We start from the raw sequence: 22,616 nt of genomic DNA, 5'->3' as shown, positions 1-22,616 counted from the left end.
AGGGCCCAAATCAAAAAACATTCTCCTGTGCCTTCAACCCCCACCCCCACCCCCCGCAGCGCCGTTGCCCACATTTGCTCGTCCTGGTCTGCCTGCCTGCGGGAGAGGGGACAGCAGGAAAGGGGGGACTCTGGCCATCCAGCCACCCTTATCTAATACTTAAGGTGCAAGTCCTCTGATCTGAGGGACCAATCAGGCAGCTTCCTTTCCTAAATTCCTCCAACAAACATTCATTGAGCACCTAAGCCCTTGAGAGACAAAGTCAGATGAAAGTAGAGCCCTCAAGGAGCTCAGTCAACTGGCGGGGAGGGTGGACCAATAAAGAGAAAATCCTCATAAATGCCGCGTGGTAAGCAGAGCTGAACCCAAGGTGCGGTGGAGCCCCCTGAGGAGGGGCTCTCGACTGAGCCCCGGGGATGGGGAACTGGGCTGCAGGGAAGGCTCCTGGAAGACCGAATGCCTCGGGTGAGTCTTCAAGGGTGAGCAGTAACTGACCGGGCAAAGGTCAGAGGTGGCAGAAGGGCATGCTGCTAAAAACAAAAGCCAGTTTATAATAGGCCAGATGTTTGGCTGTTTAGAACAGTCTGGGGGGTGGGCATTGTTGCACTGAGGACATTCCGCGAGATGGAGGCCAGACCCTTGGTGCTGGCACCACTGAGCCCTGGCTGGAGGATCGCTGGGCCCCGCAGCCTGGCCCTTGTGGGATGCGCTGCTGTTTTAACACGCACCCACTACACACACATCTCCAAACTGAGTCCCTAGTTGGCTGGGGGAAAACAGACAATTAGCTCCCAGTCAGAGAGTCTGGAGCTCCCTGGGTGGAAAGGACCCCTGGACCAGACCCTTCCTTCTCCGTGCCGTCTCCTCCATGGCAGTGATGGGTGCCGCAGGCAGGAAGCCAGGTGTGGCGAACCGCCGAGGCTCCTCCTGATGCAGTTGGTTTCTCCGCCACGCCCAGCACATCCCTGCACGGGCACAGCTCTTGCCTCGAATGCCTGTGTTTGTGCCCTCCTCAGGTGTGGGCCGGGTAGCCTCTGCTGACCCCCAGAGCCCAGAGAATAGCCAGGCCTGGGCCTGGAGCTTCTCAAATCAGGGGAATGAACACACGTATTTGTTCCTTGAATTCTGGTCACTAAAATGAGGTGGTGGATTATTTTTTATCTTGTGGAAGTGCCGACAGGTAGACGGCTCTGACCTGTCTGCCGCCGTCTACCTGTAAACAGCAGCCTCCCAACCTGGGCCTGCAAGGCCCTCTTCCCCTGTGGAGTCCCCTCCCCTCTCAGCTCACTTCCTGTCTTGTGGGGCGGGGCAGGGGGGGGCAGGTGATATAGAGCAGGTGATATTATGTCTGATGTACCTTCGCAGCCACTGAGGGGCGTCCAACCTTTTGGCGTCTCTGATCCACACTGAAAGAAGAGTTGTCTTGGGCCACACCTTAAATACATTGTGACACATAATCACAAAAAAAAATCTCTAATTTTTTAAGTAAATTTGTGATTTTGCGTTGGGCCGCATTCCCAGAGTTCCAATCCTGGGCCACAGGTTGGACACCCCTGCAAGTAAGCTCACGAATAAATGTTTATGTGAACAACTGGGCGCTGTTTCTGCCGTGCCTCCCTCCATAAAGGGTTTAGGCAGCCTGCACCGGTAGGTTTGATCAGCCTAGAAAGAGAGATGCACAGATCTTAATTAGGGAAAAATATAGACTAAAAGGAAGATCAACGCCAAGGGAAAAATTTCAATGTCAACATGCAGACTGCAGAGTTCTATATCCTCATTAAAGCTGAGCCACAAATTTGGCTCTCCGCTTCCTGAAGGTCACAGCCAGTAGGGAAATACAGTCATTACCCATGCTGGATATTTTGTTGTTGAGTATACTGTGTCCTCTCAAAAAAAAAAAAAAAACCCACTTCAGTGAGATGAGAACATTTTGACCTGGGTCCCCATGAGGGGTTATCGTATGATAGTGTCTTACCCAGAATTCATACAGTGTGTGTCCCAAACACAAGGTGGTTCTTTGGAGGGTCCTTCAGTGAAGGTGAGGGGCAGAACAACAGCAGATTTCTGAAAGCATAGCCCAGGGGCCCAAAACACCAGCTCATCTGAAGTCAGATCTGGGTTTGAATCCTGGCTCTGCCCCTTACCAGCTGGGTGAATGAACTTGGCCAAGTTAATCAACCTCATGAACGGTGAGGTTCTCACGTGTGAAACAGGGATGATAATTCCTCCTCTGCTAAGTCTGAGGTTTAATCACATCAGGCACTCAGATGGCCCTTGGGTGTAGCGGGCGGTGCCATGTGGTCATTGCCGCAACTACCGCTTCATTGTCCCTCTGAGAGGAGATAGAATGGGTTCAAGTTCACAGGGGGTCTGGCTTGGTGCAGAGATCAAACCTAACACAGCTACAAGGGTGGACTGACTGCATGCCCATACGTCACTGTCCACAGACAGCTTTCTCCATCCGGGCTTGGGAGACATCGTACGGGAGAGGGGTCGACCTGTGGCTCAGCACCTGGGGTAGAGGTGTTGGGTCCCAGGTTGAAGGAGGAGTTGGGTGTTCTCCAATTCAGATGAGCAAGTGTTAGACTTGATATCCAATGTGAAAACTGAAGTGTCTAAACAAGATTCCTGGCCAAACGAGTGGCCAGCCCGCTGGCGCAGGGAGGTGAGCCACGGCAACCCTGCGAAGTGGGCGCGGAGCTTGCCCAGGAAGCAGGTCCTGGCCTTCTCCACCAAAGGAGGAGGAGGCACTGCGAACCCTGAGGTGGCAAATAAAGAACGAATAGGATTCTTTGGAGCTGGAAGATTTTTCTCCTGTTTTTAATGATCAAAATGGAAAGGGCTTATTTTTCAGATTGTAAAATTACCCATCTTCATTTGAAGAAAGTTCAAAGCATCCAAAGAAGGATAAAAAGAGAAAAATCATCCACTGTGTGTGCTCCCACACACAGTGATGACCACTGGCAACATTCTGATATATAATATTTGTGGTGTTTCCTATGCACACAGTCAGAAACCACCTATGTCTGTGTATATACGTGCATTTTTACTTAGTCCTCTGACTAGTTTTTCCTTGATCTTCTTTTCTTATAACTAGTTTTTTAGATGACTCAATTTTCATTTTAAAAGGCTGCTCAGTGTTCCACCACGGGTCTCTGTGTAGAGTACCTAATCAGTCCCATATTAATGAAAATTTTAAACACTGTAATGAATATTCTTGCAAATGTGCCATTGAACCCTTGGGCCAAAAAGATTTTCAGACCAGGAGTTTCCCACACAGAAAAATCCTAGTGATGTGCTGGTTAATACAGATTAATTGCCTAGTGGGCAGCGCTTTCCCCAGGGGACAGATTTCCCACAAACTGTGCTGCAGTCTTTCTAATACCGCGCTGGTGAGTGTGCCGGGGACAGCCTGTGAGTGGGACGCGGGAGGGCAACGCGAACACCCCTCTGTCTCTCCAGGAGCCTCCCTGCCCCTCACCATTCAGGGGGCACTTCCTGGACACTCCCCGCAGGCCGGGCACCAGGGATCAGCCCCTGACGCCTGGAAGGAGCTCAGCCCACGGCGTGGTGATGGTCGGTGCAGCACCCGCTGCCGCTAATGGGCCCACAGTAAAAACAGCTGCCTACACAAGTCTCCAGTTGGCATCACAAAAACAAGGTTGCCTCCCTGGATTACAATCAAGATCTATCCTTAAATAGGCTCCCCGGCCGATTAAAACTCCTGGTGGGGGGAGGGAGAGTCGGGGCTTCCAGGGCAACTGTGACTTCCTGCCTCTACCCCAGAGAGCCAGTGCTGGAGAGGGAGTGTGGCTTGCCTCCCTCTCGTCATCCTCATGTCACTGACAGGTCACCAGGGGGGGAGAATCTCTGTGTTGATGGTTCAGGTCAAGTCAGCAAGGGCAGCCGTGGCCTGGAGGCTGCCTGTCCTATAGTCCTGACATGCGACCAAGGCCACCTCACCCCCAGCAAGATCCATCCATCACCCAGGAGCTTCTGCAGTCAGTGTTTTTCAGGTGTTTGTTTTTTAACAGTTTGCAGAAGTCTTGCATCTTAAGTATGGCTCTAAGGTGGAGCTGCCGAGAGTACAGCCCCTCGGAACACCTGAGCCCCAGGTGTTCCAGCACAGCCAGGTGCTGGCTTCACGAGCAAGTTACTGCCTCACGGGCAAACCAGGAATAATAATAGCCCCGGGCACAGGCTGTTGCCGGGACTAAAAGAGAGTCCTTACGGGGCACTGGGTAAATAATAAATGTCGGCAGTACTGGCCTTGGGCTGTTATTCTGAGCGATTCTCAGAACAGGCCAGTAAGGAAGGTGCTGCATATGCTGTTACCCCCGTGTTAATGTAAAACAGAGGATGCTCTTCCCAGTCATCACCCCCCACACCTGCACCAACACCCACGCACCGACTGCCACACCCTTGGGCCACCTTCTTTCATTGGGGGGAGGGGGTCCATGTAAGGTGGAAACTACTCAAGGCTTCTTGCCATAATGAGTGTGATTCTAGAAATTCTGAGCCTCTTGCTGGAAAGGCCAAGGCAGGAATTTCCCAGTAAGCAAGGAGGGACCGAAGGGGCCAAGGTCGAGTGCATCTCAGCGTTTGAGAGGTGAGGTCAGCGAGTTTGAATTTACACCCGAGGCAGTAACTGGACGCGAGAGTCCCATGGTGCCACCTGAAGAGGACATTCCAGCGCCGTGGCTTGAGATGGCCTGTGTGAAGGGCCCCTTAGTGCTCCTGTGGCCTGCGACCGGGATGCAGCCGCTTCCCCACGGCCAGGGCTGCCAGGCAGCTCCAGGGTTGGCCTCCTGGGACTGCACCAGTTCGTCCCAGCTCCTGCAGCCTGAACAAGGGTGCAGCCAGACTTCTTTAAGATCCCACGGTGTCCAGGTACTTTACAAACCACCCACACTCGGTGGTGTAAAACAACACCCATTTTATTATCTTTATAGCTCTGAGTCAGGAACTTGGGCAGAATGCGGCGGTCTGCTCTCCTCTGCCCAGCAAGGCCAGGGCCTCTGCTGGGGTGGGTCAGATGGCTGCGGGTGCTGGGACAGCTCACCTGCTGCCGTCGGTCTAAGCCACAGATCCACTCCGGGTGGAGTCTCCCGGAGCTCGAAAGTCCAGGGTGACTCCTCCCCTCCATATCAGGAGTCTGGGCCAGGCTGGCTGCTGTTGCTCCCCAGGCAGCCGCCCCCGTGGCCAACTTGGGCACAGGGTGGTCTCAGGGTGGCCAGACTTTCGATTGAGGGCTAGCTGCCCTCGGAATAAATGTTCCCAGAGGCCCAGATGGGAGCTGCAGGACTCCCTGCCATCTGATCCCGGAGGCCCCAGCAAGGCATTTCTGCCCCATTCTGCTGTCAGGAAGACGGTAAAACCAAGCCGGATTCCGGAGGTGGAGCAGCAGATTCGCCCCCTCCCCGGGGAACATGGCGGCCATGTTCTTGGAGACAGGCTACACACGGGGACAGCTCGGTAACTTTCCAGCTCTGTGATGTCAGGCAAGTTACTCAACCTCTCTGAGCCTCGAGTTCCTTATCTACAAAATTTGGATAATGATATTCTGCTGCCGATGGTTATGGTTAAGACGTAAATGAGGTGAATTTAGGCCCTGACCAGGTGACTCAGTTTACTCGAGTTATCATCCTTTACACCAAATGGTTGCAGGTTCAAACTTCAGTCAGGGTGCAGACGGGGGGCAACTGATCAGTGTTTGTCTCTCACAGTCTCTTTCATCAATAAACATCCTCAGGTGAGGATTTGAAAAGAGAAATTCAGTGCACTACCGATAGCAGTAACTTAGTAGCGCTATTACTCCAGTTTGTCATTTGTTCAGCACGCGTCTACTCGGTGCCTGTATTGTGCCAGGCACAGTCTCAGGCTCCAGCCTCCCCACAGTGGCAAGGATGCTGTATGAAAGCAGGGACTAGTTGGGCCCTCGGGTTTTTTCAGCGGCCTCATTGGGCTGGTCTGTGCCAGCCAGCATCGCTGGGGTCGGCAAGCCTGGCTCAAAGGAGGAAGTAAGGACTTGTCCCCTGAGCCTCTGATATTTGTCTTCGTTACATTAGAGATAACAACTCTCTCCCCGTTTGAAAAAGTGGGGCTGTTACTAAGGAGAAGCAGGAAAAGTGACCCTTCCTCCCAGGTCCGACGGTGTCCTGGGTCCCATCTGACCGGCGTGTGTCCCTTGGGGCCCTGGTGTTGGTGGCACAGCACTGAGCACACAGCCAGCGGCTCCTGTGTCTCGTGTCCGTGGGCCTCCCTGACATCCAGCATCGACACCTCAAACAGTGAGGTGACAGCATGTAGGGGAGATAACAATGTCCCGTTCTTTACTCTCCATAACCATAAAAGAATTCCGTGAAGCTTTCTAAAATAAAACAGGCAGGAAGACGTCAAGGAGGAGGAAGGCCAGACCGGGAGAGGCCACTGGGAAGGCAGCCGCAGTCCCACAGTCTGCTGCCGCCTCCCAGTGGTTTCCTGACCCCGCCCTCACTGCAGACCGAGGGGCGGAGCTTCTCGCCCGGTACCTTTCACATCCTTTATGCTTCCCACAATAGTCATGTGAAAAATCTCACTTGCTCAAATGAGCGAGCGTCTTCGACTTTTCATTTGCAGACACGCGAGCTTTAAGTAAATCTCACCGAGGAACTTGTTTTCAGGTGCATGATACAGGAATTCACACTCATTAAGCCCCCTCCCTGTTCCAGCACCAAAAAGCTGCGCGGTGTAGAATCACTGAACCTGCCGTCTGCCCCTTAGTCTGGTTGTGTCCCCGCCAGAGAGCCTGCTACGTATCCCTGACAGATGGACGCCAACTACCTCCATGGCAGGCGACCACGACCAACAGCCGTGACTTCCCATGGAGACTGCACAAGCCAGAAGCCCCATGTCTGCCTTCCAGAGGGGACCCATGGCTCAGAGCTGACGATGGCATGAGTGTGAGGGTAGGCAGTCGGGGGGCTCTGCCCACCCCCACCCCGGTGCAGTGATGGCCAGAGCCGTCTGCCAGCCGTTCCCCGCTCTCGGTTGTTGGTGCCTTACCAATTTACCGGTCTGACTCATCCCAAGAGGCAAACACCGGCCCAGTGTTCATTGCAGGAAGAAGTGCCTGGCTGGCTGTGCAAGGTGCGGTGTCTCCAAGAAACCCTCGCCTGTCGTGTGGGGCCACCATTTCCCAACAAGGAGCTCAAAGGAGAAGATACATCCTCTTCAAACCGAGTCCCACGTCAAAGGCGTTGTCCCTGTTGGGTCTCAGACCATGTCCGTCTGGCACTGACTAGAGATCCGGTCAATCCAGAATCCCATGGGCCCTTCCACTCGGCCTCTGAGTGTCTGCCCGCCCCTCCCACTCTGTCTTCATCAAGTGGGATCAGTCCACACCATTCTCACGAGAATCGGGGCAGCCAAGCTATTCCGTGGGCTTGATTGAGGTGGGTGGGACGGCAGGCCAGGGGCACAGCCTGCAGAATAATCATTCTGTGGTTTCGAATAATCATTCAGTGGACGGAGTCCAGGGACACTGAACAGAAAGAAAACTGGGGACAGACCACGCCTGCTCTCAATGACAGGCACCCACTCTGAGTGTGCCGGGACCTCGGGGGTGTTGGGGAGACCCTGCCTCCTTGGGGTCAATGTCATGTTTTCTCAGTGAGAGAGGACAGCGTGCAGCTCTTCTCAGAAGAGAAGGCAGAAATTGAAGGTGTGTATCTGGAGAAGAGGGAAACTGGAAGTCATCCTGAGGGGAGTGATTGAAGGTCTGAAGAAAAGAACCTTTCTCCCAGGCACGGCTTGGCACACAGAATCTCCTGCCTCTTGCTGATTTGATGATAAAATATGGAGTGGACCCACCAGGAGAGCAAATGCCTCAAGAAATAGATGGATAATTGGCTCTGTTTGCTTGCTTGCTTGCTGCTGCAACTAGGAGACGCCACGCCAGCATGACTAATGCCTCTCCCCTCCGCCTAAATTAGATTTTGATTGTGTTTCAGCAATGTTCGTTGAATCACAGATGTTTGAGGTAAAAAGACTCAAACTTCTGAGGAACACCTCCCACTGGCGTGTGTGGCCTTGTCACACGTGCAAATGCTGCTGAGGCGCTCTCACGGCTGGGGGGCAGGGGGCCCTGCTCCCCTCGGGGTGGGGTGTGATGCAGGCTCCCCAGCTCCGCTGCGAGCAAGCATGCCACCTCAGTGACTAATGACTCCTCCAGACCCTGAGTTAGACCTTGAGTGTCTCCCCTTCCTCTCTGCCTTCCATGGACTCACTGCTCCGACAGGTGGAGTAGTTCAAGGTCCTTGCTGGTTCACCCCCCACGGGTTCCTCAGCCACTGGACCCTTTTGATCCACAGGGCGCCCTAGTGAATGCCTTCTCGTTTCTCTTGCAGAATCTAGCCTATGAAATCATCCTGACACTGGGACAGGCATTTGAAGTCGCTTACCAGCTGGCACTACAAGCCAGGAAAGGGGGGCATTCCTCCACACTTCCCGAGAGCTTTGAAAACAAACCCTCCAAGCCCATCCCCAAGCCCCGCGTTAGCATTCGCAAGTCAGTGGTAAGTAGAAGACACAGTTGTTGGGAAAGCCTTGAGCGGGGGGAAAGAGGGCTGCCGCCGACCCGGGCCCTTGCGGGGTGTGGGGGCTGCTCTTCTTCATCTTGTCCTTGGCTTCCTCCCGGCTTGTGTCTGTCATCCACCCCACCCAGTTCCTGAAGAGCACAGAAAACCATGTGCCTGAACCTGGAGGCTCCCATGACAATTCCATTTCTTGTCTCCTGTGGCTGGCCCTCTGAGGGGGCCTGGGCACTGCTGCTGTCCTTGGTGAAGGACCCCCCAAGGTCCCAGCTTTGGGGGCAGAGCCTCTGGCAAGACCCTGGCCCACAGAGATTGACAGAGGTTCACGGAGAAGGTGACGGTACCCACAGGGGTACCCGAAGGGGAAGCGAGACGCACAGGCCACAGGCGGTCCCGGGTCCCGGGTCCCAGCCGAGGCTTCCTGCAGAGCAGTGACTCTTCCAAAGCCCCTCCGCCCCGTCGTCTGCCTTCCTCCAGGAACTTCCTCCCCTGCCCTCCCACCAGCTCTGCAGACATCCTGTCTTAGCAGACTTCCATGACTTCAGAGCGGCCTCCTCTGGTAGTAGCAACACCCAGAAGCTGGAATGTTCCCCAGCGGCACCTGCTCCGGCTGCCTGCCGTCTGGCATCCCAGAAACGCTGGGACTCGGGCAGGCAGGCCTATCCTTCCATCTGTAAGTCTCTCCTCCTCCCACCAACCCCGGCGTTTTTAATGTTGGTGACCTCATGGCTCCTTGTTGACTTACTTCTTTTTGGCCTTGACTCCTGTCACCATCCTTGGCAACTTCACCATTCGTTGGACGGTCCCCGTAGTGCCTGGCCTCTGTATCCCTTGCCAGCTTGGCTTACTTCTAGAATCTTCGCCCCACCCACCTCAGCCATTCACTCCATGCTTGTCCCTCATGGCTGAGCCACAGTTACCGAGTGGCCCCTGAAAATCTTTCCCTCAAACCCCACGCTCTGCGGCCCTGGTGCCCCGACCCAGCCCATACCCAGCTCCCACTCCCAGTCCCGACACACTCCCAGAACCCACACTTGCACGCACAGACTTCACCTTTGGTGTTTAACTGACACCAGAAACATAATGTGTCCAGAACAGAATCGCTGGTTTGCCCCTCACAGCTGTTTCTCCCTCTCCATCTTTCCCAGCTCAGTAAACAACACAACCATTCACCATGTTCTCAACATAAATCTAGAAGTTGTCCCTGATTCCTGGCTCCCCCCAGGCCCTGCATCCCACCCATGAGCAGCTTCTGTCCACTCGGCCTCTGGAACAAACCTGGGATCTGTCCACCCCTCTCCTTCCCTCCGTCACTCTTCTCACCCAGGGAAGGTTCTGGCACCCCTGCTCTCCAAAACCACGGAAGTGTACCTCCTAGCAGCCTCCCTTCCTCCTCATAGCACCCTGGGGCATCTTCTCAACACAGACCAGATCACGGCCCACTGCCTAAAGCCTGCTCCCCCACCACACTTCTCCTTGACACTCAGGCCTCCTGTTCCTGAAAGACACATCTTGCTCCTGCCTGGGGCCTTTGTCCCACCTGTCCCCACCACCTGGCACAGTGTCCCCTGGTTTCCACATGGCCAACTCTGCCATTCAGGTCTCAGCCACAGGAAGAGGCTTTTTCTGGGCCACGCTCGTTGCACTCAAGCATATCACCTGCTTTTAATTCTGTGCATTATAAGTGGAGATTTATTGTCTGTCTTCCCCTACAAAAAATATGAGTTAACTCTCCAGGAATTTCCAGAATCCTTTTGTGATTTCTCTTAGACAGTTGTATTTATTCTCGGGGGGGCTGGGGGAATCTGTTCACGGCAGGTGCCTGTCTCACATCACTCTGGTCCCACAGGCTCTGCCGGAGGGCGCTGAGGGTCGGGCGCTGAGGGTCCCCCACTGGAGAAGCTCATAGAAAGTAATCTAAGAGGCCTCAGTGAGAAATGGGAGAACACGCAGAGAATAAGGACACTGATCTGCCACAGACCCTGTCCCCTCGACTGGTGTCTGCATTCCATTCCCCCGGTTCCCATTGCTTATTGCTGAGAAATACTTGTGATTCCTGAAAATCCGTGAAATGCTCCCTGCAGCCTTATGGCGATACAACCAAGCCATGTTGGAGGTTAGCTGATGGGCATGGATCTCACAGCCCTCTGGAAGGTTCCAAACTCACTGTGCAAGAGAGATGGGGGAGGCCTCTCTCTGCCCCCTTGCCCAGTGTTCCTGGGGACTGGGGCCAAGGCAGACATGGGAACACCCAAGGATGAGGCACCGGTTGGATGAGAATGCACCCAGGCCTTCCTGAGGTCTGGCTTTGTGTGCACAGGGGCAGGAAGAGCTTAACCACTCCATAGCTCAGCTCAATTAGGTTCAAGGCTCAGCCTGCCAGAGCCTGGCTCACCTCGTCTCTCCTCCCCTCTGAACTGATTATGAGCCCTAAATGGGCCACTGTCCCTCCCCTCAGGGACTTCACACTCACTGTCGCCCCTGGCCCCCCTTCACCAGCACACTCTCGCTTCCCTTCAGCTCTCCGTTCAGACACCACTGCATTCTTGGAATGCTGCCTAGTCAACAAGTATTCACCATGTGCCTATCAGTTACTGGGTTGCCAGGAACTTTCTGAAGTTCGGTGAACAGACAGACAAAGCACTGCCTTTGCGAGCACACCTTGTAGCAAAGAATGAACAAATAAACAAATGGTGTGCGTGGCATACAGATTATACAGAACAGTGAGAGGAGAGCAGGAAAGCTGGGGCACTGTTTTGCACGGCACACAGGCAGGAGGTGCTGTCTGAGCCAGCACCCGAAGGACACTAGGGCACAGAGTATGCGGGGGTCTGGGACAAGAGCGTCCCTCAGAGCAGACGAATTGAGCAGGGGCCCCAGGTGTGGGCTGTGTGCTCAAGGACAGCAGAGGGGCCGGTGTGACTGCAGCGAAGAGAGGCAGGCAGGCCCATCCTAGGTCACCTTGAGGACTTTGGATTTATTCTGGGATGGAAACCATTGGAGGCCTGAGACACAGGGAGTTTCATCACCTGGCCCACCGCCTCCTGGAAGTCCCCCTGGCTCCCTGACGTGGGGTCCGTGGCTTTCCTGCACACCCCCCTCCCCCTCCCATCTCACTTCTCATATCCAAATGTTTGTGTCTGCTCCCTATCCACGTGCCTTCAAGAGCAAGCGCTGTGTCTCATTCACTGCCCCTTCTGCAGGTCCATACGCAATAAATGTGGTCAAAAGAACAAATAAACGATTCTCACAACCAGCATCCCTGAAGTCCGGCCAGGGCGGCGTGTCAGTCTCTGAGCAGCGTAGGTTGCATGCCCACACCCCGTACAGGTACCACATAACAGGCATTAGCCTTTCTCTCTTAAAGCAGATCGACCCATCTGAGCAAAAGACTCTGGCCAATCTGCCGTGGATCGTGGAGCCAGGACAAGAAGCCAAGAGGGGAATTAACACCAAGTATGAGACCACGATTTTCTGATACGCACCGCCCTCCCGCCCTCGTGGTGCCTTGCACGCCGAGCAGTCCGGAGCAGGCCTTCCTTCCCGCCTCCGTTTCCACCCAGCCCAGGAGGAAGACTGCTGTTTGGGTGGCCTTGTTGTAGGCGACAGGCCACTGGCCATTCCTGGGGACTTTCTTTCTGCAGCAGCGACAGAAAGCGCAACCAAGACTTTCCAGCCCTCAACCCTGAAAGGCATGAGGTGAGATTTTCGCTGACTCCAGACTCCCCTCCCTGCTTCCGCCCAGGGTATTTCTAATGACCTGGCCCCAACCTTGGCTTTGCTGTGGCTGGGGATAACATCTTTAAAAAAAAGGTACAAGGGTTCTCTAATACTGCCGAAAAGTATAAAAACTGTGGGTTTTTCACTGTCAGCAGTTTTAAAGGTAGAATCAGAACAGAGCCGCCCCCACACAGCATCTGTCAAATCCTTTATCACTGAGTCGAGTTCCATGCAACAGGACAAAAACCACCCCACAGTGGCCAGGAAACCCTTCCTCCCGATTTCTATCTTTGTGGGGATTTTTTAAATGTAATCAACTCTGTCGGATACAGAAAACCTTTACATCTATGGACTGATTCAAAATTTACAAATGATTTCAAACAGAGGAATTTATTATGCACAAAAAATGTGTCTTGTATTAAATATTTTTACTAAAAGAATGTTTCATTAATGCATTGATAAGAAAACTAGGTTAGTCGTGAGGGACGTTTCTGGTTTCATTTCAAATAACTCCATTTCCACTGTTCCTGTGACGAGGACAGGCTGGGGCGTGGGGAGGTCCGGGCAACCCTCGCCAGAGCAGGAGACTGGGGCAAGCAGACGCGTCCAACCCGCAGGGCTGACGCAGCCACGAGCCTGCAAAGATTGCTTTTTTAATCTTCACCGTGTTTTAAAGAACATGCTTAAAAAAATCTAGGGCTCCTGCTGTCAAGATTTCTGTCACGGAAACCTTGTTTGAGAAAGGTGTTAATAAAATTCTATTGCAAAAATTTGTTTTCTAGAAAAAAGTAAATACAAAAAAAAAAGAGAGAGATTCCAAAGTAATAAATTCTTTTCTTGAAACAGAAGAATAAATAAATGTTTGCTTACTATTTGATTAAATAAAATTTACTTACATTTCATTAAGGTATTTTAATTTTTTTAATGTCTCTGTGGAGTATTTGTATGATAAATACCATAATGTATATTTATGTAGAATCAAATTATATAAACAGTACCAATATCACTATAGGAAAAAAATAACATTTTAATGTATACTGTTCTAACCGATCATATTGTGAATCATTTGAAGTTCATTATAGCGATATTGAAAAATTGTGGGGTTGTCTTAATGTTGTTTTTTTTAATTAACCAACATTATTTTAAACTTGAGACTATCAGTTACATTCATCATTTGGTGAGTTTTGAAAGATAATTAAATTTTATTTCAAACTGACAGATGTATGTGGTTTTAGTTCTGTGTGGAAGAATTTTAATACAATATTAAATTACTTGAACTGAACAGTTCCTTGTACATATTTTGCCTATTCACTGTTGATATGTATGTAGTAAATGGAGAGTAAAATAACACATATATGGTACCAAGAGGAAACTGTATAGGAGCAAAGTGAATAGTAGCTTTGCTGAAACAGAAATATATGTGTAAATATGCTTGGGCTTCCAGTTATAAATTTTGTAATTTTTGTCATTATTTATATCCTATAAAAAAGCACACAAAATAAAAAGGAAATTGTACAGCCACTGGTGCTCAGCATCGTTCTGTGAGCTTCCTGCTTCCCTTTAGGACCAGAACCGAAGGACCCGCCTTCACAGCACGCATAGCTAAAGCGATCTTTTAATTGGCAAAATTGTTGAGAAAATTTGCTCATTTCCAAGTTCAACCTAAGACAGGTACAGTGGCCATTAAAGCTTGAATTTCAGCCAAAATGTCCCCATTGTCTTTGTGGAAATACTAAAGTGGGCTTTGAAGAGGAATTGCTGAAACAGAGATTTCTGAGAGGCGGGACCACAACCAACCTGGGTCACTTGCACAGGATGACATAGGTGGCAAGTTGTGTAAAACACCTGCACGTCTGTCTTAGCTCAGGCCACCATGTCAGAAATCAGAGACTAAGAGGCCTAAACAACAAATGTATGTCTCACCATTCTGGAGGCTGGCAGGTCCCAGCCAGCAAGGTGGGTCTCATTCCAAGGCCTTTCCTCTTGGCTGACAGGTGGCCGCCGGCTTCCTGTGTGCTCACGTGACCTCTTCTTTGTGTGTATGAGGCAGGGGTGGGGAGCAGCAGGCTTTCCGGGGTCACTTCTTAGAAGGGCATGAATGTCATCATGAGTGCCCCACCCTTATGACTCTAACCCTAATCGTCTCCCACAGGCCCATCAGGGCTCCGACATAGGAATTGTGAGGGGGACACAAACATTCCAGAACAACACTCATTAATCCTTTCATTTTTCCTAAAACACATGTGCCAGCTGTGAACTGAGTGACTATGGGCCATGGTCACACTGGGAAGACCAGTGATTCCCATTCCCTACCTGCCCTGTGGCTTCCAGAACAAGCCCCCGCTGCTGGAGCCCAGGCTGTTACTCTACAAAGCACATGCCAAAGCCATCTCGGGGCCCTCCCAGCCCGACATGCGGGGCCCGGGGATTTAAATCCCAAAGAGGTAAAACCAGCCTGTGACGGCGTGACCTTCACAGAGGCAGAAGGGCGGGTTTCCTGAAGGGATGGAAGGTTTGGGTTGGAAATTTGGATTTTTTTCTTTTTTTTTTACTCATGTACTTTCATTTTTTTAAATATTTTTTTATTTATGCTATTACCATTATCCCAATTTTTCCCCCTCTGCCTCCCTCCACACGGAGTGGATGGAACTGGAGACTCTTAAGCTAAGTGAAATAAGCCAGTTGGTGAAAGACAAATACCATATGATCTCACTTACAAAAGGAATCTAATGAACAAAATAAACTGAAGAACAAAACAGAACCAGAGGCATAGAATCATGGAACAGACTGGCAGCCATAAAGGGGAGGAGGGAGGCGGGGACTGACTGACAGAAGGCAAAGGGGTCAGGCAGCGATCACACAGGAAGGACCCATGGACAGGGCCCCTCCCTGTCTTCGCTAACCACCACAAGGTCAGCGATCCCCTCATGTGTTATCTCCGTAGACCAAAGGCTTACTTGCATCAGTTACAGCCCAGCACGAAGCAGATGGCACACTCCAATTAGGGTGATTTAGGAGTTTCATGCCCAGAGCACGAGCATAGGTGTTGGCAGCCTGTGGGGCAATGGAGGGGCTCACGCAGGGAGCGGCATGAGACCAGGAAGAGGGGCCCTCATCGAGGGAGCCAGGGACTAAAACACCCTGATCTCACCCTCTCCCTTCCATCTGCATTACCTGAACCCACGGAAGCCAGAGGGCCAGGAGCCGGCCGACATGGTCCACACAGGGCGGCCTCCCGTCACCAATCAGGGCCAGGGAGAGGGGTGAGGATCTGAGGAGCAGACTAAGGAGAGACAGCCCACAGGTAGGGGTTTGCTGCTCATTTTCTTGAAGGGGAAATCTGACACGTGGGTAATTGCAATATCCATGGGAGTGGGAAATCTTGAAAGCTAATATTATTCCAAAAAGGACTTCAGTTCTATTACTCCATTAATTTTTTCCTCTTACATTATATTCTATGATAAATTTGGGTGAATGAACCCTATGAAAATTATGCCTAGTTAGATCATTAATAAGTCATGGGGGTGATTCTTTCTGAAGACATGCCAGATTTTTTTGTGGGAGCACTTGGGAAGACGGCTGGCGCAGTGTCTGGATGTGACAGGACAGAGCAGGCAGGCTTAGAGAACACACGCCAGTTCTCAAAAATCAATAAAAATTCACACTGGGACCAAACAGCATTGCTCCTAAGCCATTTCTGAAAAGAAATGAAAATTTGATGAGTGGGTTAGCCTCCACACTTCTTCCACAGAATTGGAATATAATGACCGTGGTCAGAAGTCTGTATGGAGTAAAGCCTTTTTATTGGACATAAGTTTTTCAATTCTCTTGTTATGCAAGCTCTTCGCTATGTTTCTTGTGAAAACTAAGCAATCTGACAGTGATAACCACATTTCTTAAAATAAAATTGGGTAAGCAGCCAACACGGGCCAACAGAGTCTCAGTGTACTGAGGCACCCCATCAGGCTACCCCCCACCCCATCCCCATCTCTCCTCACCCAGCCGGCCCCCGCATCCACTTACTGCTGGCAGAGCAAACAAAGAAGCCAGGCACCGTGGGCCCCAGCCACAGAATCCTGCTTCCCACGGAAACCAGTTCCAAAGCAGGCAGAGAATTTCCTTAGGCCTGTTGCACAACCAGCATCCTGTATCCTGTGAGATTCCTTTAGGACCCATGGACCAGAAATTACTTTTGATGGTGAAATTAATCCCAAGACTTTGGCGCTGACCTGGGGAACACCACTTCTACCTAAGTGTTTCCTGTCTTCACCCCAAGCCAACATACTCACTGAACAGTCGCTCTGTGCTCGGTGCCATTTTACTCGAGTTGCTAATGCAAAACTGATCCTCCCCACCCAACATTATGCACCCTGTTTGTAAGTCATAATGAATCATAGCTACAAATTATTTCCCACCAGAAGTTTTTGTTTTTCTCTCCAAAAGCCCCAAGCCTTACATTTGTAAAAGCTGCACAGGCATTTAACCAAGAGTAATGACCAGTGATGCAAAGACTTACTCATAAATCAGACTGAAATGGGGGGGTCACCCCAGTGGAAGGTGATGCCACAGCAGCTGAGGTTTTCTCAGGGCTCACTGCTTGGTTCAGAGGAGCCGAGGGGCATGTGTGTTGCACAGCAGACTTCACGACTGCAGTGGGGCTAACACGCACCTTCCAAGTCTGCCAATCAGGAAAACTCTGAGTTATGTCTCGGTGCCACAGTTAAGAGCAAGCTGAGAGGGAGTTGCTCTTACAGCCAAAGTTGGCTCACAACGTGGTAATTAATGAGAGCTGTTCAAAGCAGGCCATATTCAATACTCCATTGAATGGCCCTCTGGATGTATCAGTGTCTCAATCAAGCATCCCAGCAGCTGCCCTCCGGGGAGCCTGCTGCTCTCCGGTTCACTGCCTCTTGTCAATAAGACATGTGAGGAGGGGAAGTCAAGGTGCCTTCCACTAAGCAGCAACATCAGCTCTTTTCTGATGTTTGAGAAGCTGATATCTTGCCACTTCTCAAAACTGCATGCTCAGTTCCCTGAGACAAAACAAACAAAATCCCAACATGCTAAGTGTTGAATCAGGGGAGACTGGGAAAGACAAAAGGCACAGGAAACTCAGGAATTCCACTGCAGCAGACTATTTTTGGGGTGCTGGGCTGGGGAGAGGCTGCAAAGTCAGGTGGCTGCAGGGCCTGAAGGGCAACATGAGTGAAGGGAGGGCTGTGACGAGCCACAGAGCACGTGCCGCATCGCAGGGGCAGCTGCTACTCAGTTCCCACTGACTTTTGTGAGGCAAAAAGGAAGACCCTGGGCCAACAGACTTCCTACCAAATCAGAGTTTTTACGTGAAATCAGCAAATTTCCCAATGCTGGCAACAAATTCAGAGTTTTAAAAAATAAGTGTGGGCCAAACAAAACTCATCTGCGGGCTAGCTGGGCATGGTCCATGTATCATGTGTTGGAGATTTTCTGAGAATCCACCAAGTTTCAATGGCCTCACAGTTAGAGCTCCAGTTATTCAGAAGAGGAACAGTATGTCTGTGACTGAGTTGAGGGGATGGAGGAGGGAGGGATACAAGGTCGCTGACATTTGCTGAACTGATCTTATATACCACATGAGTTTATGAGAGTATTAGGAACTGAAAGACCAGAATTAACAGTCTCTTAAAAAAGAGGAGTTAACCTTTTTCTAACGTAACATGAACTTCAGCAATAGTACAGTGGTAGAATCATAGCTACATAGTTGTCATCAAAATCCCAAGCTCCTTCGATATTTCTACTCTGCCATCCTTAGCATGTAGCATCCAACTGTGCAAGGTCACCTCTTCACCACAAAATGGCTGCTGGAGCACCATCTAGCACATACCCATTCCAGGCAGAAAAAAGAATGGTAAGGACCAAAGGGCTCCTGCCTCCCAGCTGAATAAGCCAACTGTTTAGAAGATTCCCAGGAAGCTTCAACCCACAACTTCTGCTTACATCTCACTGGCCACTCTAGATAGGGGGTTAAAATTAAACGTGTAGAGAGTGCCCAGCACAGGGCCTGGCACATAAGAAGCCTGTTTAAAAAAAAAAAAAAAGTAGCAGCTCCCCCTTCCTTCCTCCTAAAAAAGGATTTATCATCGCAGAAAATTACTTGATAGAGTAGGGTATGTCTACATACGAAACATCCAAACCTATAGAGAATTTTCGTAACAGTTTATTTGAGCCAAATTGACAACCTATGCCAAGGAGCAAGATCTCAAATGCTCTGGAGAATAACAGTTTAGCAGCTTCTTTTATGCCTTTGAAATTAAGGAGGGAATGTAAGGAAGATTACAGAGGTGGAAGAAAGCAAGGTGGGGGCTGGATTACAAAACAGGTAAGATTATGTGCTCCTGTGAAACCTAGGTCCACTGAAGCAAGGGACAGGGCTTGAGGCAAACATAAACCTTTTACTAAAAACCCACGCGCCTGGGGCTACCCACCATGACCTGTCCAGTTAGGAATCTATGATTAGATCTCCCTTTGAGGTTACTTTCCCTAGAATCCCTTTTTTCATCCACAGGCAAATAAACCCAAGGCGAAGGGTTTAGAGTCACTGCTATTCATTGAAGATGAATCAAAAATGAGACCAACATCTCCAGCTGCTGAAACCCACACCTTGACCCCTACCCTGGTCTCCATCTGCAATGAACCCGAGAGGATTCCACTTCCAACTGCAACTAACACTCAACTTGTAGCCCAATGGACTGGGTGCTTATATAAAGAAAAAAAAAATCATCTTTCCCTACCCTGAACTCCAAGGGCCCTTCTTCTGCTTCTGTAACTTGTTTCCTGAGCCCACGTAGCCCAGCTGGCTCACTTTTTCTGCCTCTCTGACTTTCTAATAATCTTCCACTTGTATCTGATAAAGAAAATATCAGATTTGTATTCTGGCCCTCACTTTGTCCCTGACCAACTACCTGGGGTGTGGTTCTTCCTCTATAAACTAGAACTGCACAGTCTGCAAATCCACCCCACTACTGTGCAGATAAAATAGGAGGCTGGGTGGTACCTAACGTGGGGAGGTGATATTCGTTTGGATGAAGGTGAATGTTTGCTCCAGCTCCTCAGAATGGCCACCTAGATTCTAAGCAGGAGTCGTCACTCACCTGCGGGGTATTCTCCAGTTCAATCAGTTGCTCAGAACCGCCAGGCACAAGCTCGGCTTTGGAATGCTCTCTCTAGTTGCTTATTCTAGCCTCGGGTGATGGGAAATCAGAGGTAGGTTTTTCTCTTCACTTCTGTGTGATAAGCAGTATTCCCAGCTCTGAAAGCCTGACCTCATAAATGAATTGACAGTGAATACCCTCAACTCATTTTTCTGAAACATAATTGAAATGAAAATTCCCCAACTTTCAGCCTCCTCACAACACCATCTTATTCAGAAGTAAGTCACTGTTGATACCAAAGGACATCAAAGCCCTGGTCTCTGATGAGTCCCAGACTTGATACGAATTCTCCCGCCCCTTCCACGCGAATGTACACAGTGACACGGCAATTCTGGGGTTAAACTCACAGCCCAACAGCAGCTGATTTCCTTTGCAGATATTTTAATAACTGTATATCTGTGTTCTTAAGGGGAAGGGTTATGTGCAAGGAAATCTGTTCAAGTGACAATGTTCAGAGACTAAGAATTATCAGAAAATCATTTTCTCTTTCTCTAAAGGTCAGTAAATTACAACACAAAATATTTGGCGAGTAATAGCTTGCCACACTTGGCAACTTAAACACTCCAGAGATATGTTAATTCATTTCATATAATACGGAAGAAAAATCTTTTCTATCCAAAAGAAGTTCTACTTGTCCCTAAAACTGCCTGACAATAAAAGGCCAACTAAAATGGGAAGGAAGGTGAAGGAAAGGCTGTGACACGCTGCATCTTAATTCGACCGCCTGGCATTACCCCATGCAGAGAAGAACACAGAGCACGCTCTGGGCACGCGGGCACACCAGAGTTTCAATCATGCACAAATACTCATTGAGGCTCCAAACGGAGCCAGGCTTATGCGAGGCTCTGGTATAAAAGGCACAGACCAGGCTTTCACAGAACTTCTGCTCTACTGCAGGTCTCGAATAAGTAAAGGACACAGGGCACTGAGGGACATGTAAGAGAAGAGAAGGTGCCACCAGACAGCACAGGGGTCACCTCAAAGGACATATGGAAAATAAGAAGAAATTGAGAGGAAAAAAAACGAGGTGGGGGATGAGGGTGGCAGTATGGAAGAAAGAACATTGTACACGAAGCCACAGAAGCAAGAGAGCATGCAACACGCCCAGCGTTTGGTGGCAGAGATGGCAGCTGGGGACCTGTTGCCAGGCCAAAGATGACGGGACTCAATCACCACCGAGCCCCTTCTTGGTCCCAGCACTGAGTTATGTTCTTTGTGAGCATTGTCTTAATAAATCCTTATAACTACCCAAGAAGCATCTCACAGATAAGACAGCTAGCTGCTGCTATCTTCTTGTTTTCTTATTATCTGCTGTCTCCCATCTCCCCCACAACTAAAATGCATTCATTTATTACCTTGGCTGCTGCTTAAAATAGTGCTTGGCACACAGTAGACATGCAAGGCACGTGGGAGAGGTGGCTGAACAAACAAGCCATTAAAGAAATTTCGCCCAAGGTCACATTGAGTGAAGGAACCCACCGCCCTGTACTCACCACGCGCACCACACACACTTGCAGTTTCTGGTCTTTGCTGGTCCTTCTCGGCCCCCTGTGCTGGTCTCTCATCTCACCAGCCTGGACTCAGTCCCAGGCCGCCCTGTACCCATTTCACTGCTGCTCTCTCCTGGTTTTGTGGTCTCAAGAGCCACTGATTCACCCATGACTCAAGCAATTCCTATCTCCATCACAGATTTCCCCCCCAACTCCAGACCCTGTGATCCAACCAGCTACTCAACAGCCCTACTTGGATGCCGAACGACCACCTCAGACTTACTATGCCGGAAAACCTGCTCCTTTCGTTGTTCTTCATCTCAGTTAATGGCAACTCGATTCTTCTAGTTACTCAAGTCAAACAAGCCAAAACCTCGGTATGGTTCTTCAATTGTCTCTCTCTCACAACCTCTGTCCAATCCATTAACTCTTACCTTCAAAATATATCCAGAATCCAGCTTACCACAACCTCTACTGCTGCTACTCCAGTCTGGCTGCCTTTGTTTTGCATAGATTATTGCAAACGCTTCTCACTGGTCTCCCTGCTCCCTGCTTCTGGCCTGTCAACTGGCTCCCACAGGTCAAATCCCCCCACTGCTGCAACCCATCCACAAGCTCCTGGGGGCCCTCCAGCGTGCACCTCCTATTACCCTCCCCCATGAGGTCTTCTCCAGCCACGCTGACTCCTGGCCAGCCCCGGACAGACCAACCCATCCCACACTGAAGTCTCTGCACTTGCTGTGCTCCCCTTGGGCATGCTCTCCAGATACCTGCATGACTCATTCCCTCACTTGTCAGGTCTGTACTCAAGTGTCACCTTCTCCCTGAGCAACTCCCTCTAAAACTGTAACCCCCCCCTCCCCATTTACACACAATATTGCCACTAATATTACTACAGCTGCTACGCTACACATTTTACGTTTTCGCTCTTTGTCCACCTCTCTCTAGCACCCAACTGCATAGGGCAAGGGCTTTGTTTCACTTACTGCCATCACCTACAAAAATGCCAGGCATGCGGTAGACCTCAATAAACATTTACAGAAAGGAAGAATGAATAAATGGATTCTGTTCTTTACGGAGTCTTCACCATGCCAGCTACACCAGGTAGCAATCAGACAGACTGGGGAGACAGAAAATTTGATAGAACTGAATTACACATAGCTGATAAAACATCCTAGAAAGGTTGATGGATTTATTTTGAAGAATCTTTCTTGTTTCTTTTCTAACCAACAGAGGACGAGCAGGGAGTCTGAAACAATCTGAAAATGTTTTTCAAAGTATCTTTGGAATTTTATTTTTATAAATGTTTTTAATTCATGTATTAAAATGTATACCAAGGCAAAAAAAATCATGTAAACTGTATCATAAATACAAAACTAACAGTTATCCAAACATATAAGACACATACAATGTAAAAAAAACTTTACATGTATATAAAATGCAATGTCACTTCCAGCACACATGGGAAACGCTGATCTGCAAGCACAAAGCAATGCCCCCAATTCCNAACCCCCCCCCCCCCCCCCCCCCCCCGTCCCGGACTGACCACGTGAGCTGCTGGGAAGCCTGCCGCTACAGTCTGGCAGCCTCCTCTTCACTCCCTGTGTGGCCCTGTCTTTCTTCCCATTTTTCCTTTTCATTTA

The 22,616-nt window shown here is 50.1% G+C and overlaps 1 protein-coding gene across 7 annotated transcripts in view; it reads left to right on the top strand.

The window, feature by feature from the left end:
* ANKS1B (ankyrin repeat and sterile alpha motif domain containing 1B) overlaps positions 1–12,376 on the top strand; it is an 806,451-nt gene extending 794,075 nt beyond the window's left edge. For 4 of the 7 annotated variants that reach the window (XM_037068001.1, XM_037067999.1, XM_037067997.1 and 1 more), the window contains 2 exons: positions 8,388–8,555; positions 11,941–12,376. In XM_037068001.1, the coding sequence (XP_036923896.1) occupies positions 8,388–8,555; positions 11,941–12,051 (279 nt within the window). In that variant the 3' untranslated portion in view covers positions 12,052–12,376. Of the gene's footprint in view, positions 1–8,387; positions 8,556–11,924 lie in introns of all 7 variants that reach the window. The other 3 variants (XM_037068000.1, XM_037067998.1, XM_037067994.1) reach the window with 2 other exon arrangements.
* Positions 12,377–22,616: the final 10,240 nt, after the last annotated feature.

Source organism: Sturnira hondurensis, unplaced genomic scaffold (assembly GCF_014824575.4).
Source record: "Sturnira hondurensis isolate 20B ecotype Veracruz unplaced genomic scaffold, ASM1482457v3 Scaffold0017436, whole genome shotgun sequence".
In the NCBI taxonomy this organism is placed as follows: Eukaryota; Metazoa; Chordata; class Mammalia; order Chiroptera; family Phyllostomidae; genus Sturnira; species Sturnira hondurensis.
The sequence above is the reverse complement of the archived record's forward strand: the minus strand, read 5'-3'. Positions and strand labels throughout refer to the sequence as shown.